Raw genomic sequence first — 20,236 nt, 5'->3', positions numbered from 1 at the left:
TCTTTACCGACACAACAATGTCACAATAGAATGCACAGGACACTTTTTTTCAATGGTGCTTGGGGATAACACGCGATATATCTAGTAATAAAATTTGCTATTTACTTCTCATATGCGCAAGTATGCCATGTGGGTTGCTCCCCTGCCCCGGTTATTGTCACCCTGCATTTTATCGAGTATTCACACAGTGACATCCAATATTCATTAATCATAGCTCATTTGGTTACTGTTTGAGAAACTGTTTGAGCAATTGTGACCATTATTAAATGTTCTTCATAAAATTCATCAATATTCCATAACTAATATTCTTCTGTCAATATTGTTCGCAATATTCACACTTTACGTCGTGATCTTCATTTATTGAATGGATAGTGCACGTTTCACGATTGTCAATGGGCGTAGTCGCCATATGCTCTTGTTGTTTTGGTGTGATTGAACAACTGCGATAACATAAAAGAAACTTTTTCTTACAGTTCGTAGGCCGTTTTGTCGTGTTGGCGCATCATTCAGCACAAGTCATTACTTTTCGTTCTGTATTCAACTGGCTTCGTTACTGTGCATTATTGATTGTCATTGCCCATATTTGCCACAAATTATTCTTATTATTCGCGTATATTGGAAAATTTCATAACTTGAAACACATTATTTCTATCATATAGGCCAATTTGCGTTATCGAAGCATGATTCAGCCGAGGGTACAGCTGCTGATTGTGGGCGTCACCGTGACAAGAACGGTAAGCCGAACCTTCTATTCCACTGGGGCAATTAAAAATACTGACTAGCGAGGACACTGTTAAGGTGTAATATTTGGTGGCCCTGTCCCGCACAGCCATATTCTGTCCCGCACAGCCATTGGGGAACTGCTAACACCAGGCTGGAATGCGTCTGGGTGTCGCGGTTCACGGCCGCTCTCAAGTATGATATGCGATTCTCACTATCTGCCATTGTAGTGCATCAATTGATACAGCTCATGGCCCGTCAAAGAGCGTACAGTGCCTCTTTGGGGATTTAGTGTTGCGACGGCTCCGCGGAGTGCCGCTGAAATCTGGGGACGCCGCTGTAAGAAATGGTCATGGAGGAATTTCCCAAGGCAATCAGCGTCTCCAGCCTATACGTCTGCAGGAAAGCATCCAAGAAATCCACGTAACAATCGTGGCCTGGCGCAGGCGATGGACGCAATGGTAGGGGTCCAGCGGCAGAACAGTTGGTCACAGAGTGCAGGCAGGCCAGTTGCGGCGGCAAAATTCAACCCGATGTTACAGGCGGGGACCACGGATGCACAGTTTCCGGGAATGCATTATACAAGACTATGACAATTTTCTGGCAATGTGGGTAAAGTGATGGAGCACGGATAAAAAAAAACTGAAAGCCTGTGATGCAAGTCTTTGTGTCCTCCCAATGTTGATGGCTCCCGCAGAAAGTGGAGGAGTACAAGTACAGTAACAGGATGTCTGATATCGCTTTAGCTGTGATCCATGGGTAGCCAAGGAAAGAACCTATAGTGGCATTTTGAAACTGGAAGGCAGGTTGCTTGGCTACGAACGAATTTGAGTGGATTGCCTTATGTAGGTGGAAGAAATATTGTAATCACCCTACATTAGGGACTTAAATATTTTGCACGGCGTAAAGACAATGAAAAAGCCTCGTAATGAACTCCAAGACGTAAGGCTATGGTACTGTCTGCATCAAGTGAGCATGAATGAAATGCATGCGAGCAACAATGACCATTGATCAAACACGTTTAGGTAAATACGTGCAAAGCACTGGCTATAGGATGTGATAGGTTTCACGGCACAATCCTCTATACAACACGGGAACAAATTGACGTCCGAAAATTTAGGAACATGGACGTGAAACCACTACGCTGCTTCATTGTGGTATGTAGCTAATGCCGATTCTGAAGGATTGGCTACACAGTATTCGTGATTGGTTGTCTGTGTAATAAAGACGGCCTTGAAGTTGCGATTGACAAGATTGTTAATGTTGTCCTTTGGGTGGTACGACGACATTTCTCTGAGTACCAAAGGCGTATCACGTCTCCGTGAAGGCGACGACAGCCTAGTGGTTTGTTGTGTAGGTAAGCAACAGGGCTGGGAAATGCCCGGGTACGTTTGAAGAATGTATCTGTATCCCAGTAGTTAAATACTTTTGTGATGTATCGATTACATTCAGGTACTCAGCATGACACGCGTATTAAATGCGAAGCATTCCTTAGCGAACCTCAGGCACTTTGGCCCTATCTATCTATCTATCTATCTATCTATCTATCTATCTATCTATCTATCTATCTATCTATCTATCTATCTATCTATCTATCTATCTATCTATATCTATCTATCTATCTATCTATCTAGCTAGCTAGCTAGATAGCTAGCTAGCTAGCTAGCTAGCCACTTAAGTCTGGGCGCTCTAGAGCTCGTGTCCATTACTTGTAATACACCAAAATTGGCATAGCAGGGGACTAGTGTATGACGAACACGATACACTGGTCACGAGATGAATACCGCGAAATATCTGTCGCGTACGTCATGAAGCCCTTTGTCTCAGTCACGTCTGGCTAATACCCGCATACCAGTGTTAATGTCTTGCGGGTATGCGCCACAGGTGATACAGAGCCTCTACCAACACAGTAACCGCGAACACACACACAGTCACACGCAGGGAAAGCGATAATAATAACTGTTGAGGTTTTTTGTCCCAAAACTATGATATGATTATGAGAGACGCCGTAGCAAAGAGCTCCGAAAATTTTCACCATCTGGTATTCTTTAACGTGCTCCGAGATGACACAGTACAAGGGCATGTAACATTTTGCCTCCATCGAAATTCGGCCCCCGCGGCCGGGATCGAAACCGCGACCTTCGGTTCAGTAGCCGAGCACCGTAACCGCTACACCACCGCGGCGGACGCAAGGAAAGTGAGGAAAATGAAGACAGAACAGCCCTGGAAGACGCTCAACTGCCAGCCACTCGTCCACGTGGTCCGCAACGTGGACAACGTGGATTACGCAATAACGGGATCAATGCTTTCTACAATAAATCTGCAAAGGACCAGGCCTCTCATCATTACAGGTGACTTCAACATTGATTCATCAAGACCCAACTACGCCTGGTCATTATACTGCGCTGAAATACGGCTTGGATGTGGACAGGGAATCAAAAGACCTAGCTGCCATGTCCAGGACAGGATGCATCATAGATCATTTCATCGTTAGAGGCATCCAGGATTTCGACCAGCTGTACTATACCTCGCACTTAACTGCACTTACACATCTTGTACCCGCGATCACGAACGGATCTGAATAACAAGTCCGGTACAGCTGCTGGGGCTTACTGATCACGGTGATGATTACCTTGTTGAAGAACTGTGAAGAACCCCTTCCACACATGCACTCGGGTTCATGCGTGCGTGCGTGCGTTCTCCTTCATAATGGAAAGTATAAGCATAACAACTGTAACAACTGCAACTGTGACTGTAGGGTATGTGCAGTACGATTACGCGTTCCACTCGGCTGTGTATATATCTAGGGAAGCTTTTCTCAATGAAGCTTAGTTGCGAGTAACGCCTGTCCTGAGCATCTGTGTGCTTTTATTGTCTTTTTCGGATTCGCACTATCCAGCATTGAAGAATATCGGCACTACATATGAGCTTACCGCGTCTGGCGTTGGTAACATCCATGTTGTTGGCATCGTTACGCAACTGTAGACAACTGCTGATATAATACATATTCAACTGTTCGACATATGAGAGTGCGTATACCACTTCCACATTTCTCTAGCGTCAGTCCGTAACGTTTCGCTCAATGTGAAAAATTACATGACAGTCACCATCCCGCCCATGCTTCGCATAACCTCGATTCCCACGGTACGTGGGATCTGTCGAATTTTTTTGATTCCTTTCTTTGCCGGAAATAACTTGATGCGTTTCCACTGGCAACGAAAGACTTCTTTGGGCTGAGGCAAGCAAAGGCGCGCTGTCCGCTGGCTACACAGGGAGTTGCTGAAGGTACTCCGATACGCACTGAATGCCGCATGTGGTAATGCACCCAACACCACGTTAGGGTAACGAAGGCAGTACTGCCTGTCTCTGTCGATGAAAGCCGCTGCCTCTCAAGACTGCTGCCGCACCTCTAATTTTTCAGCGGTGGCTAGTCATTTCGCGAACCTTGTGCTGAGGCCGCCTAAACACTGTCGAAAAGATAGCCAGTTTGAGAAGCTGCTGGTGCTTAAGTGCAGGTAACGCGATAACCTTCGCAGCAAGATAGATCTGGTGTGTAAAGAAATCTGTTTCACTTCCTAATTGAATGGTGTTCGTTAATTATTCGAGCGGTGCACTTCATTTGCAAATTTCAATGCACTGGAACATTATTCACAGTATTACCCTGGCACTTAATAAAGTCTTTGCGGAGTATCAGCGTTCCCGAGACAAAGTAGTATTTTATTTTATGTACTCTTGTACCTGTGTTCCTCAGTCTCTATTCCGGGGTACTTTTTTTGTTGTTTAGCAAATCTAACTTCTAAATATCCTACTACGCCAAAGACACATTTATCTGAGCATGTGTATGTCAGGCTTGCAACACGAGCAGTTCTAAATCTGTATTCGTGAATACGTTGGCGGGTAACCCTTCCCAGCCATTGTTAGCAACTGTATGAGAATACCGAATAGGAAGAATACCTCCAAGAGTAAGTCGCAGATCATGTACGAATGTACACAAAGCCCACTGTTCAACACACTTTCCAAGCTGGTCAGCAGATACAAAAACGCCAGCCATTTTCGTTCCGTGAAAGCAGTTGAGACAATAAAGTTTATGCGCACCCCTTGTCAAGGTACTGCATTTGTCTGTTTCGTAAGTCTTTTCTGCGTATTTCTGGGTTGTATCATTGAGCTGTATTTGTTACTTTATGTTACTGAATGTGGTAGTAGCAGTGCTGCTGTCATCTCTTGTCACCGCTCGCGCCAGGCATTACATTTTCCTGCTGGGTTTTGGTAGTTTACATTAAGGATTTACTTGTTCTTCGGGTTAAAGCATATCGATCCCACGTGAGAATATGCTCCTGCACGACCGCACTGGAACGCTGTTGTAGTGCTTCACTGCGACCATGCCCCATTGCACCCGGCCAGTCACCCAAAGTGCTTATTCCTTTCACAGCTGCCTTGCAATGCAAGCAGCTTTTCAAGTGCTCCTGCTGTGGCTGGCATGCCCGCCTCACCAAGGGCGTTTGGTGAGGCATCGTTGCATGTATACACTCCCCCATCCGAGCGAGCGTGCCATGACGTTCTTCACGTTGTCCCCTCAGAGCGAGCCTTCTTATGCCACTCTCGCTATGCGTTCGATCTGACTCGCCACCCCGCAAGGTCACATGACACCACGGGGAACCTGCGGAGGTACCAGCTGTGGGCTCTGCATAACGACCACACACGCCCCGCAAACATGGGTAGCCCCTAAAGAGATGCAGTCTTAGGAGTTGCGGTCGCCTCCATGAGTGGGAGGAAATAGTCCCATAGTTTCGAAACCAGTATTCTGCCAATGCCTGCAACTAATAAACAGCTGCAACAAGCCGCCTTGTGGACCATCACGTACTTTCTGCCGCAGATACGGGGACATATTCAGGATTTCCGAAGGTTGTCCAGCCTCACCTCTGCGCAGGTGTCTATTTGGCATTCGCAGCGCCGATGCTTGGCCAGACAGCGTTTTAACCTACCATGTTAGTTTAGCTCGTGAGGTGCTATGCTGGAAAGATCGAAGTCGCGGATTTAATTGCCAGCCACTCGCGTTGCATTTCAATGAGGGCCCAATGCAGTAACACCCGCGCACTTAATCGACCCCAGGTGGAGTTTCGAATCCAGAGGCCTTTACTATGTCGTGCCTCATAGTATTATCGTGGTGGTGGCACGAAAAACGGCATTCATTATTGTTACAAACAGCATCGGAGGTCTTGTGGGCAGACCTGCAACACGCCAAGGCAGATTCACAAAACTAGTGTATGGAGGCATGTCTGCGTGATGACAACACATAGAATGGAGGTTGGTCATGGTCACCGTGATAAGGTATCCATCAATGTATGAGACCATCTTCGGTAAGGACATAACGACTGAACTGAACAGAGCTGCTCGTCGGGAAACTAACGATGCCTGGCTTTCGAATGATCCACCAGCAGACGCCAACTCTGCGCGTAGCCTTGATGACACACGGTCTTGAATGAATGTACACAACTGGACGTGGAAACCGAAGACAACAACAAGATGTAACGTTTACTGAGAGTAGGAGCACTCGGTATGCCGCGCCGCGTCAACAAAATTGCCCGGTAAGCAGGAGCGGAGGCCGACAGAGGCCGAGACATTGTGCCTCGACCTCATGCATTGAAACGTCTCCTCTATTCTAGTCGCTAAGTGCTTCCCAGCACTAACGGCTTGCTGAAGTCTGGTAGCATTAGACCTGCGTTCTCGGCGACTGAATTGGTCATGTGGTTTGCTGAAATTCACCCTAAATTTATTTTGTCGCCCTTTTCGCACTGGTATGCAAAGATAAAGATTAGCACTGAGGAATGAGAGTAAGAGAAAGCCGCAAAGTGACCCTCGGCGCCGTCAGCACGAGTGATGCAAAAATCATGGCCTGAGTCTATCGAGCTGAGTCTCAGAGCAGAGTCTCGAAATAAGAGCTGAGTCTATCGCCGAGACATTAAAAACGACGGGAGGTGCAGAAATCTTTCAATTCCTCCGGTCCCGGAGGGAGCGCAAAAAAACGTTGGGTGCAGTCAGCTTTCGCGGTTGGGGGGGGGAGGGGATCAATACATTCGGCCAAGAAGAATTACAAGGTCTTCACCTTGTAATCATATGAAGGTGAGACCGTATCACGCGATTTCAGGCTGGATTGATGCGTGGCAGGTGGAATGCGCGTCGTTTTGACGCACACAAAGAAGATCCATCGCAAAATAGCGCCGCCGAGTGTTACTACTAGGAGTAGACCAAAAAAAAAACGTCTCGCGCGCGCGGCGGCTAGTCAGAGCACACGGTGCAGTCACGTGGCGTTTCATTTCTTCAATGCTGCCAGATAGTCCTGCCCTATGCGCATCTCGGCGATGGAGGAAGGAAACCTCAAGAGAGGACCTGACGTCACATTCATCAAGCCTCCAAATCGCCAATGTCGGCATTGCCTATTAGCGAACGAACAGCTAAAGAGGCAACTGTTTCCGGCGCATTGTTTGGATGTGCATGCGCGCATCAAGCGACATTCGCAAAACTTCTGCAGTCTTCTTTCGCGTGCAGGGGGGGGGGGGGGAGGTCAACTTTATCAACGAAGCCTTGACAGCCCCACAATATGTGACTTTGCGTTGCCAATTCATGCGCGCTGCAATTTTGGGCAGATTGGGTTAACCGATCCGCATGTAATTAGCGCCAGTCGATGAGGACTAGGAAATGAGTCAGTTTGAATGCAGCGGAGGATCGTGGCCTGCGCTTTCGTGATTTTCATCAGGCGGAGGGTAGACTTGCCGTTCACATTTATAGATATTCTTTATTTGATTAAAGGAACTCTGTGCCTCGCCGAGGAAGACCGGGTCCGAGAGACGCGCCTCCCTGTTTGTTAGACCTCGGGCTGCGCGTAGCCCGAGGTCGCAAGCTTGCGTAGGTGGCCTTTAGAGGAAAAGTTCCCAATTTGTGCGAGCAAGGTGTTGCACATTCCTAGGCGATTTGCAGGCTTTCTGTCTCTTTAGCGCTCTCAGTGCCTTTCGCGGTGTGCCGGCGGCGCTCACTTCTAGATTTCTGCGCGCGCTTTCCACGCCGCAACAAAGGCACGGGGAATGAAGTATTGCTCCGTGAACAAAGAATAACATTTTGCTGACTTCTACAAGTGCTCCCTTAGGATGGGGTGAAAATGTGTCGTGCCGAACTAAAACAGCCGGTACGCATACTGCAAGGAGAAGGAAATTACTATCAATGTTCCTAGTGAGCCGGTGAGGTTGAACACGTAGCCTAGTGCTATACCAATGAAAGATCGAGAGCTCACGCCTCGTGACTGCGTCGGCGAGAAGCACTTCTCGGAGAGTAGGTCCCATCATTCAGGGAAAGAACTCCCAGAGTCCCTTATTTATTAGACCAAGACGACTCGAAGGCGAAGGCCTTCTTCCTTTTTCTTCAGTAGATGTGCCTGTCCTCCCTCCCGAACTTGCACGAACTTTCTGCACCTAGCGTGGTTTGGCAATGCCTCCGCTAACGGCCCACCGATCCCAGAGGCAGTGCAAAGCGACGACGTCATTTATCATATCAGGTTACGTCATGTGGTGTCGTCATCACCTGATTATGATGTTTTTGCAATGCTAATGTTGACGCCAGCGACGCGGGATGCCAACGGTCAATTTTCGCGTTTGATGAGGCATCTGAGGTTTTCGCCTTAAAAATTACACCTAACCAATCGACTTCACGTTATCAAAAATTAGAGATTTCGCGTCCTACAAGTAATATGGCTCAGGTATTTTTCCTGCATGTGACGCCATTTTTACGCTAATTTACCCAAAATATGGATCCACCGAGAATGCACAAGAAACACACTTACATGGGCGCAAAACGCAAACGGCGAATTGGCGCCGAATAGCCTTGAACCACCAAGCTTCGTCGGAGAGCGCGACGCGCGCGTTTTGTAGCGTTAACTACACTTGCCTAGCCGGAGCCGATTTTGCATGGAGGGTCATGAGACGTGCTGCGCATGCGCGAGGATTAGTGATGTGACACAGCTGGGTCACCGGAGCTGGCATCTCACGCGCTCTCCCAAACCGCCGCGCGCGACTCACCGCTGCTGGTCTGCGCGTTCGGGAGGAGTGACGTCGTAGGCGCGGCAGACACGCTTGCGCCGGCACGCGCGCAGACTCCGTCACCGCCGCGCATGGCTCGCCGCTGCTGGTCTGCGCCGCATTCGAGAGGAGTGACGTCGTAGCCATAGACATAGTGGCGCCGGCGCGCGCGCAGCTATTCGCCTTCCCTGTGCAGTCGCCGTCTGACACTGCACTGGAGCCGCTTGATAGCGCCTCTGACTGGCATTTGCAGTTGGGTAACACCATGAAGAAGGAAAGCTAAGAATATTCAGCTGAACCTTTGCTAACGCTACGTATATCCTGGCATAGCCGAGCTGAGCCACTGCAATTTTTTACAGCGAAAGCTGTTATGAGATCATATAACCGGCCGTTTTTGGCGCCGTAGTTGTCCGCCGCCGCCGCCACCGCCGCCGGTGTCCGTAACCACTATCGCTCGAAATAAGAAAAAAAATTAAATAAGTAAAAAATTCCAGGATGGAACGAGGTTCGGACCTGGGCCCTCTGCGTGGGAGCCCAGTATTCAACCTCTGAGCCATACCGGTGCTTGAAACTGCTTTGCAAAAAGGTCCTATACAGGCTTCATGTCGGGAAATAACCACTGCATGTGCAATAAAGCGTGGTAGAAGAGTAAAATAAGCATAAAGCCTCGCACAACGCGAATTCTGTAACCAGCCGTCACACAATGCGAATGGCGCAAAGAGAATGTTGTTGAATGCTTCCAACCCATTGCAAAGAGCTCCGCGATAATTCGTCGTCGTCATTAGGCACAGGATTAGTAAAGTGCGCAACGCCTTACATGCGTTTAGCAGGTACCACGGCTCTCCGTAGAATGACGAAAATTGGCATAATGCCTGCTTGCCTACTTCTCAAAAATTACAATGATTTATAGCATAGTGGGTTCCTCGCAAGTGCACTTGTATTAATTGCCAAGGAAGTCTATAAGCGCATGATCCGTTTCCGCTGGGTCTCAGTAAAGTTCTTCGCCCCCCCCCCCCACCTCTCTCCCACGTCAACGTATGTTATACAGCATGGCGGGAGACCTTATAGGTGTTTGGCAGGGAGCACGGTTCTGCGCAGAATGACAAAAAATTGCGTAGTGGCTGCTTGCTTACTTCACAAAAATTTTGATTTATAGCATTGTGGGTTCCTCGCAAGTGCACCTCTATTGGTTGCCGAGGCAACCCATAAGGCTCCGATGATCCATTTCCTCAGGGTCTCAGTAAAGTTAATTCCGCTCTCTCTCTCTCTTTCTCAGGTTAGCGTATGTTATAAAGCGTGGTCGGAGAGTGAAATAACGACCGGGCGTCACACAATGCGAATTACGTAACTAGTGGTTCATTTAAAACATCTAACCGACTACAAAAGGTTCAGTCATAATTCTTCATCGTCATCAGCCGTCGCATCAAGAAACTGCACATAATGCCTTACAGATGGTACCTCGCTTCTCCGCAGAATCACGAGTAATGTCGTCGTGGATGCTTCCCAACTTCACAAAAATTATGATTTGTGGCGTAGTGGGTACGTTGCTAGTGTAGTTGTATTAGTATCCAAGAGAAAGTTTATAACGGGCTTCAGAAATAGCACTCTTCGTGCTTTCGCTGTGACTGTGCTGCGCTTTCGTCGCAGGCCTGGCGTTTTTTTTTTCCTTTCTCCGCTAGCGGACTCTCACGACAGAAGGCGCGTCAGTGCTGTGCCCGATTCCGTGACCTTATAAGGACGACTGAGCGAGCGTAATGTCGCCTCCTCAGGAATTCTGGATCCGTGGTGCGCAACGACACCACGCCACATCTAAGCTTCTGCACCTACCAGCATGGTTCTGGTACCAGCTGGTCCAACACATATTAGCGCAAAGGGCAGCGACCACAACGTCCTCACCCTGGCAGTCTCCCTGTCCAAGTCGTCTACACGCTATCCGTCATACGGATTGGGTCGCCTTCCCTTCGCGTCGCCAGCACTCCGACATTGATGATATCCAGTACATTTACCTGCCCTCCCTCACGTACGCTCTCCGTTCTCGAAGTACACCCAGGGACTCTGTCCTGCCACCTTTCCTTTTAAACCCCGCTATCCGCTCACTTCCATGAAAGATTGACCGCATCCCTTACCTGAAACACATCCTGCGCACCAGCGACGTTAATTTTGGGGGCACGTCGGGTTCCGTCGGGCACATTGAGCATGCTTTGCCACGCCCTACAGGCGGGCAAATCAAGCTCCCTCCTCATACGGCCCGCGACCGGTGCCGCTCCAAGACACCCCATCCTACCATCATGCCTCACGCCAACTACACTCCGTTCCCATCGCCTAATACCTTCGCGTGCTACGTTTTATCTCCGAATCCAACCGTCGCAATACTCATACTGTCGAGAGGATTTAGCTTTCGATTCAATCTCCGGACATGCTACTCGTGTTCGAACCTGGCGCAAGGGTATGCCAGAACGCGATCTACTACGCTTCAGTGACGCCTTCGTCATTTCTCGTCTCACGTACGACCTGCCTAGACTCACCTTCTCAAACCTGAACACTACAAGACCGACGGCCTCGTCCACGGGGCATACAAGACCGCCCTGAGCCTTCACCCCAACGCGTCGAAGGTGCGCCTTCTCCGCCTAAGAGTATACTGCACCAACGACGAGGTGGTTCAACGACCATACGGCTCAAGTGCAACGCTTTATGTTGGCTCACTGGTCGCTCGATCCTACCTTCCGTCGTCCAAGACTCCTCCTCTCATCCACCGGACCTGGTCTCTCAGCCGCACGCCCTTTTGGCCGCCTTCTCCGTCAAGCCGGTACCCAACAACATACTCGCGGGTCACCATATCGCCCGCCGTCAAGTTTCGTAACAAGTAACCACATGACCGTGGTTGTGTGGATGCGGCCCGTTAGAACTCGGCCGGTAACGTCTTGGCCGTCCCTAATATTTTTATAGTGGTTTTGGGACATAAAACCCAAACAATTATTAATAAGTTATTACGTTTTTTTGTCGTCTCCGTCGCGCCCTCCTCGTCGGTGCCCTCCAATATGCAAGTCATAACCGGCATCGTGCGCACAACCAACGCCGTTGAGGGGGAGGAGACTGCCAGTAACATACATGCGATGACTACCCAAACCATCGTAACACTCACGCCATGATTTTCTGTACGCCATCACGAACTTCGGCCGAGGCCTCATCTCGCCTATCATCCTGCAGCTCCCTCGCCCGCTCTTGCTCCGGGACGAACCGCACCCCAATGAACTGGTCTAGGTCAACGCCCACTCGGGTCACCCCGGCACTGAGTCGGCTCACGAACCCGTTCGTGGATTCGCCGAACGAGCGATTGGCTCTTCTCAGTAGGACGCCCTAGTGCCGGAGTCCCAGGCCACCTACCACGGCATCACCCATCATTATCATCTTGAACGGTACGCCGACGCATCCCTCACGACAGTCATCCCAAGACTGCCGAAATCGATTGGCGCCGTACTCATACCCGCAACCTGGCGTCAGAAATTCACGCTGCTGCCCATGCGGAGGCGTTCTTCAGCACAGAGACATCCAGACGCGTATCCTGGCACGCGCTGAAGGCGCCATTGAAAAGCACGGCCTAGCATCATACGTAGCCTGACGTACCCCTTGCTTTCACATAACTTGATCAATAACGTTCTCTCTCACTCGCTCCTCAATGCCGGACTATGTTTTCGTCAAATAGAACGTCTTTCTTTAAGACAAACTTGTGTGAATTTGGTTCTAACCGTGCAACAAAATGGTGCAAAATGGTAGGTGCCAAGTTTCTTTATTCATTGCGCATATGAATGGGCGCAGGATACTTGCACCGAGAACCACAGGAATCTGCAGGATGCATGATTTCCACGAATGAAACCCGCTGGGTAATCCCAACCCGTATGCCGCTTTACGAATAACTGTCGCAAAGCGTAGTTTCCGCGCCTCGTAGCATTTGGGAACAAGCCGTAGAGTGTCGTGGGCACCGAGCACTGCCAGTAGTAGCTACGTATTTTCGTCACGGTAGCATGATATCATCGCTCGGTGCTCCCGCGGCGGCAACCGAAGTGCACCTTGTGTTTCTCTGGCATTCCGGTGTGTGCAAACACGAAGGAAGTGCAAGAGCAAGCTGACGTGTAAAAATGCAGGCGCCTGCGCAGTACCCACTCTCTGCCATCGCAAAACGGTGTTTTCCACGCACTCCCGGTGACAGTGACATGAACATTATTTAACCATTTGCTGTAAAATTTGTTTCTTCCGTGATAATACTGCATTTTTTTTGTTTCGTGATAATATTATTCGTGGAGTAGCAGGGAAACATGACCATACCTGTACTACCATTGAAAATAAATTTCGTCAATTTTTTGCAGTAGGTATAAGCAGAGAAAAGGTAATCGGCACATTTACAACAACAAGGAAGTAAATAACAAGTGTAGGGGGAAAGATATTCATTACAATTCGAACTCAAATATTTATTTGCATATGACAATCAGTGGCTGCAAGCACGCTGTAGTGTGTTACAAACGAACGCAATTGTTCTTTCATGTTGAACAAAGCTTGTTTCCACACTTCTAGCAGTACGCCATGGAGATTTCCGTGCAGCCAAGAGACTTGGAGCGCCTTTCCACATCAGGTCCAAATTCGAACGAGAGTAAAAGATCATTCTTATTATTATTGGAATTGAGCGAGGAGCGCGGAAGGAACCCGTGCTGTGGGGTCTCTAGGATCCTGGCGGTGATGTGTTGGGCCCGTTGTATTATTGATCGGAACACCTCGGGAGGAGAAAACAGACCCCAACAGAGCAAATAAAATTTGTGTCTAAATAGAACTAAAGGCAGCCGCAGGCTAAACAAATCTTGTGTAATTTCAGAGCTGGCAGAACTACTTTTATTACGCGTTCTGGGCTCCGTCAAGGAACGAAGAGCAAGGGGATCGCCAGGGCAAGAGAGGCGGGGACGCTCGGAACTTAGGGAACAGTGGAACGTGTAATAAAACGCCACTACGACACAAAGCGTTTTAGTGGTATCACCCAATATTTAGAACGTACAAGCAGAGACCTAAGGGTGCACCCGGGACGAAGCGACATAGTAGGGCGGGAATATACCGAACTGCTAGGTGAAGATTTGGACATTAGGCCTAAAACATGCTGCACACATATTGAATCAAAATGGATTTTCTCTGGTGGTCTACGTCGTGTCCGGGAGGTCGCTGTCCTCACTACGAGAAGGAATATCTCTGTCTAAAAGCATTTAGGGCCAATTTGCATTTTTGAGAAGAACAAATCCCACATACTTGTTGCATCTGCGCAACATAAGAACGTTCCGTTGACAATTCCGAGTTGAGAATGTTTTTGTTTATTGCGATAGCAATTATATGGACACTCTCGGCTTATTTTTGCCGTCACCGTCACCATCATGCCCCGGATATGTATACGCTTGTATATATATAAAAACGGCACAAAGAAAAATAAAGCAGAAGATAAAACATATTCTGAAGTACCCGACCGTGGATTCGAACCAGCAACCTCTCGCTCCCCAGCGCGCTACGTTAGACAACTCAACCACACGCCACGTTTGCGCCGGCGAAATAACGACGAGGTATTTATACACACCATGTACCGCTGGAGTTAAGGAAATCTTGGAGGAGCGTGAGCGTGTTTTATATCACGCAACGCTCCTAATTTTCTTTCATTTTGAAAACTACCCTTCTGACGCGCACGACGAAGAGGCCCTTTTCTCGACCCACTCGAAGGAAAAAAAAATAAAGAACACCGGGCACACCATGCATCAGACGCCCCCGTGTGGCTGTAGACACAGGGGGTCAGTCAACGCGTCACACTTTAAAAGAAGAAATATCTAACAGCATCTGATTCTCCATTGTCGACACTTGCAGCGCCTTGCTCAAGCACGTAAACGTAACAAATGGGACAGTTGTTACTTCTATGTCGCGCTTGCACTGTGCATGCCTGTGCGTTCTTTAGGGCGTCCTTCTTTGCGCTTCAGCGGCGCGCTGCAAGTATCGAGCTGGTTCTGCTTCTTCGTGTGGCATTTTCATTTCTTGCTACTCACCGCGACATCGGGCTACAGGTGGCAGCACCGTCGCCGCGCTAGTGTGGGTAGGCGGTTGTCGGCGCGTATACAAACGTGCACAACAGCGCTTCGCTGTGAGCGATGTGACCCCATTTCCGTCAAACAAAACGCGTTGACTGCAGCTTTGTGGCAATATGTGCGCTCTTCATTCCCGAAATAATGCACCAAGCGCCGAACGTTAAAATTACTTGAGAGAGAAGCGCATTCTGCGAACGAACAGGTTGCTCGCCTTCGGCGACAGTCGGCGTTTTCGCAATGGGTGACGTTTTCTTGTTGTTTTATTTGTAAATGTTTAGCTTGTGTTCCTCCTACGCACTGCTGTATAGCATGACTGAATTAACTATTTATTTCGTGTTCATTTGGATGACCCTCAACAAAAAGAAAGCCCGTATTCCTGCACGATGAGTTGAAATAGCACTTTGTGCACTGCTTGCTCAAATATTCATCTGCATTTCTTATTCAGTTCTCCTTGAAATGAAGGGCAGTTGAAAGGTTTACTGAGGAAAGCTACGTGGCTGACAGCGCTTCTGCGCTACGGAGACGTTTAACACGCACACGCTTGTTTTTATTTCAGTAACAGTACACATAGGTAACTGTACAGCACCGAAAATTTCTTCGATTGATTACTTTCACGACAGTAATGGAACAAAGGTCCGGTTTTTCACGAGACCAAAGTACGTTTTTTCATACGAATAATGTCCGCTGTCTTCCGTCAGTCTAAACAGCGCAACAAAAACGCTCAAGATAACGTAAAGAAAAAAAAAAAGCTGTGGCTTCGTGTCAAATTACTACGACAAATGTAAACTACGCCGTTTGGATTATTTTGACCATCAGCGCTCTTTAACGCGCACCTTAATCCAAGCACACGGGTGTTCTTGTATAGATTTCGCCACAACTTAAAATTGCGCAAGGCAACTCGGTTTTGCGATTTCCGTGTCATTTCATTTTTTTTTCTTTTTAGGGGACAATTTAAGTACCGAAGCGTCAGACGTGTCTTAACAGAAATATTTTTCTCTAGTGAGACCAGGACCGTACACAACTAAAGCTCGTCGTGTAACGTATAAACAACCCCTAACCACAACGCTCAAGTACATGCGAGCCTTTTTTTAACCACCGCGCCGATAAAAGGCTATATGCACAAGAGATTTAATAGTTCTCATCTTTAGGGCAACAACAAGTGCACTTTGCAGTGCGCTTGAACCACAGAGCGGCACCTACACTGATATGACTCTCGTGAACGGAGGGCACGACGACCACACACAGCACTCTCGGCAAATGCACTCACTGATCTTATTACAGTACGTATAGAGCCGATCAAGGCCAAATGCCTCTTTACATCGTGTTAGGCATACGTACGAGCGGTTAAAGTTGCACTAACACAACGGAACAAACCGCCTTTTGAGGATCTGCATGACGTACGCGCACATGCAAACACAACGTGGCTAGCAGACGACGCATGGAGCAATCCACACTACGCGCGGTTTAGTCAGAAGCCGCTAGGCGGCGACTCCGCTCGATCTCGCGGTCAATCGCATTGATTGCCTCGCCCTTGCGGCGAAACTGTGATTTTTTGGAATCTACACAATGATAAGGATGAGTAGCAGTGTTAAGAAGTTTTCCCGCGCATATCGCGTTAGGCAACGCACTTACAATTGGAAAAACTTCCCTGTATCACCGCACGCTATCGCGTGCGAAGTCTGCCGTGCATGTTTTCGCAACAGTTGCACGGGATGAGCACTGATCGCAACAGATCAGTGTGATCAGGGACAATATAGCCTGTGTCTACGTTGCTGCTCGCCCAAAATGACGCTATATAGGCTGTTTTTACGAAGAAATTTGAGGCACATGACTCGCTCTTTCGTGGCATCCTCGACCGCCACGCAGTGTGCCTGGCTTCACATACCGCTCGAACCATGCTTCTATTTCTTATTGAGCGCGAGAGCAGACTCGGCACCTGCGTCAGCGGCGATGGCGTAGTCTTGACCCACAAAAATCGGCTGTTGTAGACTCATTTACATTTAGGGTTCTAAAGCAGCAAATGTTTCGCGCACAAACAATTCTTTGCTTGTGGCGCAGTTTAGACGACAGAGCCGGCGTAGAGCGGAGAAGGGGAAGTCATCACTCGCAGTGTACTAACTCCACATCGAGAATGAGCGCAGCTCACAATCTGGGTTATTAAGACATATGGCTGGGTGAGGGCAGGGACAACTTAGGCGGATTCTATGGGGCAGACGACGAGCGGCCCTTTGTTCTCCCCTGTAACTCAGGTCCCAGACCCCTGCTTGTTCGAGGCATTTCTGACGACGTAATGCAATAGGAACACGTATCCTATCATGTTCTAAATGCACGTTCATTGACATTGCATAAGCGATTGTGGTCGTAATGAAGGTCGATAACAGTGCGCTGTTTTAAAATTTAGTTACTCTGCTGTATTAAATGTCTAGCAGAAAATCTGAAACGCAGATCGAAATGTGACAGTGAAATTTACAAATACCTTCACCAATAAAACTATGTGCACTCTTTATCTGCAAAGGAAGTCGTTAGACTATGTTTATTCATCTGTACATATTGCCGTCTCCATAAAAATGGTATCGGAGATAAAAATTCTGCTCTGTGTTTATTTCAGCAAGAAGAGGAGCCTTATATGTTTTATGTACCTGAATATCGAGCTACAAACAATATTCTTCATCAGGAGACCAGAGTCAATTTTCGCAAACACGTAATGCAGAAAACGTATTTTGCGCATGCGGACGTTGTGTTTCTACTTTCTGGGTACGTGAGATGTTCCTATTCAGAGTTTGCTGGTACATCTGTTACGACTAAGCTTCTGTTGTAGTTACGAGATATTTTTGATAGCCCTATCTTCTGCATCACACGAGCACTCAATGCCTTTAAAATCTGCGAAAATGCCATATAAAGTAATCCCCTTCATTGGGATCGTTGTATGTGACTTAGAGCGGGAGCTGAATGTTGTTGCCTGAACTGTGACACAAAGAAATACCAGGCCTACGCGCGGCACGCAGCACTGTTACACCGTGCGCTGGAAGAGCGACGTAAAATGAGGCTGTTCAAAATTTTAATCTTTTTGAAAGTACAGAACTTAGATGGCAGTTTTTTATTCCGCCCACTTTAAATGAAACAGTTTGATATGTGTTATGTGATCAGAAAGATCATTTGGAATGAATGTCCATTTTACCATTGTGTGAACGTCGTTGTTGTCAAACACGAAGCTTACACACGACAACTGAAACCCCAAGGGAAAGAGCATAAAAACGAAGTGCGCACTCCTATCGATGCTATGAAAGCGTCCGCGTTAGGCAAACCAAATAATAAGGTATGTGCGCACTGCTGCTAATGATGAATAGATGCGTATACTCTAAATGATTGGTAGCTTTACAGCAACTGTTTAACGGTGTCGTATCAAGCTATTTCGGGGCCACTGATGAATAATTGCCGCACGTCCCTTTGCAACGATTACAACTTTTGAAGTGTCACGTATTACGTAGTTCCTATCCCATCACACAAGGAGTTCCACTTGGCAAGTACAATGTAACTTTCTTAATACCGCACCTTATGACGATGTTAAACCATGACTCAGCCATCTGCCAACAGGGGTCAACTTTAAGGCACTTGGCGATTGGTATGACGTGATAGTTGATCCACTACTACACATCTGTTACGCAATGTTTGCATGCGGGTAGATCCACAGATGATTCGTCGAGCAATAAAATGACGTTGTTTATTTTTAATGCCGATTATGATATCCGATCTTGCTGTAGCTGTTTCTAATTGGTGGGCCGCAGATACAACACCCCCGCCGCTGCAGCTACTGCCGCTTCCGCTTCTTCTTTTAAAGGCGAACCACCTTAGGGTATAGGCTTGGCCGGTGTATGGTGTAGTCGGTGCTCACGGCAGATCGCCCTGTAAAATGTCGTGAAAAAGCTTTAACCATACACTATAAAGATGTTTATTGGCGGACACTCGGCGAAGATGGACGACAGCGACAGTCAAGGCGGGGCCGACTCTGCGCGAGCTGCGCTCTGTCCGAAGAGGGCAACCCACTAGAAGGGGCCGGAGAGCTTCAGAGTTCCAATAAGCTTCGCTACAATTACTCCGGGGGCGAAAAGGGAGCCGCCTGACGACCTAACAACTTGTCACAATGAGCGGGTCATGGTACGCCTTGAGGCGCTCCACGTTTACAATATCGCGCCCTCGACGGCGCATGTCCGAGGATGGACCGATTGGTTCGATCAGATAGTTTACAGGGGATGTGCGTTTCAACAACACGGTAGGGGCCTTCGTATTTCGGCAGTAGTTTTGAAGAGAGGCCAGGTGCAGTGGTAGGGATCGAGAGCCATACGAGCGCTCCAGGGAGGAACGTCGGCTCAGAAGTGATTCTGTCACCGCTAATGCTCCTCTTCCGCTCTTGGTCATGCGTAGTGAAGGTCTTGGCAAGTTCGCGACATTCTTCAGCAAGTCGGGCGGTAGCAGAAATCGGCGCACACTCAGACCGATCCGGCTTGTATGGAAGGATTGTGTCGATTGTGTGCGAGGGGTGCCTGCCATACAATAAGAAAAAGGGAGAAAAACCAGTGGTGCTCTGAGCGGCGGTATTGTAGGCGTAGGTGACGAAGGGCAGAATGGCATCCCAGTTGGTGTGATCGGCGGCTACGTACATGGAGAGCATGTCGCCGAGCGTACGGTTAAAGCGTTCGGTGAGGCCATTTGTCTGCGGGTGGTAAGCAGTAGTTTTGCGGTGAACAACGTTGCACTCTTTAGAATGGCTTCGACGACTTCCGACAAGAAGACACGGCCTCGATCGCTGAGTAGCTCCTGAGGTGGATCGTGACGTAGAATGAATCGGTGGAGCAGGAAGGAGGCCACATCGCGCGCTGTAGCCGCTGGGAGGGCGGCAGTTTCGGCGTATCGCGTGAGGTGGTCTACAGCGACGATGGCCCAGCGGTTACCAGCAGACGTCAGAGGAAGTGGTCCATACAAATCGATGCCAACACGCCCAAACGGCCGGTCAGGGCAAGGTAGAGGTTGCAGACCTGCCGGCGACAGGTGCGTTGAAGTTTTGCGGCGCTGACAATCGATGCAGGAGCGAACGAACTTCTGCACGTAGCGGTACATCCCTCGCCAAAAGTACCGTTGGCGGATGCGGTGGTAAGTTTTCGATACCCCAGAATGCGCACACTGCGGATCAGCGTGGAAGGATTCGCATATGTCAGAACGCAGACTTCGGGGTATTACTAGTAGCCACTGGCGGCCGTCGCCGCTGTAATTGCGTCGGTGGAGGAGGTCGTCGCGAACGGCGAAATGGTGGGCTTGACGACGCAACGCGCGAGTGGATGGTGTTGCCGATGG

The 20,236-nt window shown here is 48.6% G+C and overlaps 1 protein-coding gene across 1 annotated transcript in view; it reads left to right on the top strand.

Annotated features, from left to right (window-relative positions):
• The window catches only part of LOC119383825 (venom metalloproteinase antarease-like TtrivMP_A), a 162,211-nt gene that overhangs the window by 59,981 nt on the left and 81,994 nt on the right, over positions 1 to 20,236 (top strand). The window contains exons 7-8 of the mRNA XM_037652112.2: positions 660 to 734; positions 17,496 to 17,641. Coding sequence (XP_037508040.1) covers positions 660 to 734; positions 17,496 to 17,641 — 221 coding nt within the window. The remainder of the gene's footprint in view (positions 1 to 659; positions 735 to 17,495; positions 17,642 to 20,236) is intronic.

The sequence above is a fragment of the Rhipicephalus sanguineus genome, chromosome 2 (genome assembly GCF_013339695.2).
Source record: "Rhipicephalus sanguineus isolate Rsan-2018 chromosome 2, BIME_Rsan_1.4, whole genome shotgun sequence".
NCBI lineage: Eukaryota > Metazoa > Arthropoda > Arachnida > Ixodida > Ixodidae > Rhipicephalus > Rhipicephalus sanguineus.
Note: the sequence above shows the minus strand (reverse complement) of the source record. Positions and strands in the feature narration are given on the sequence as shown.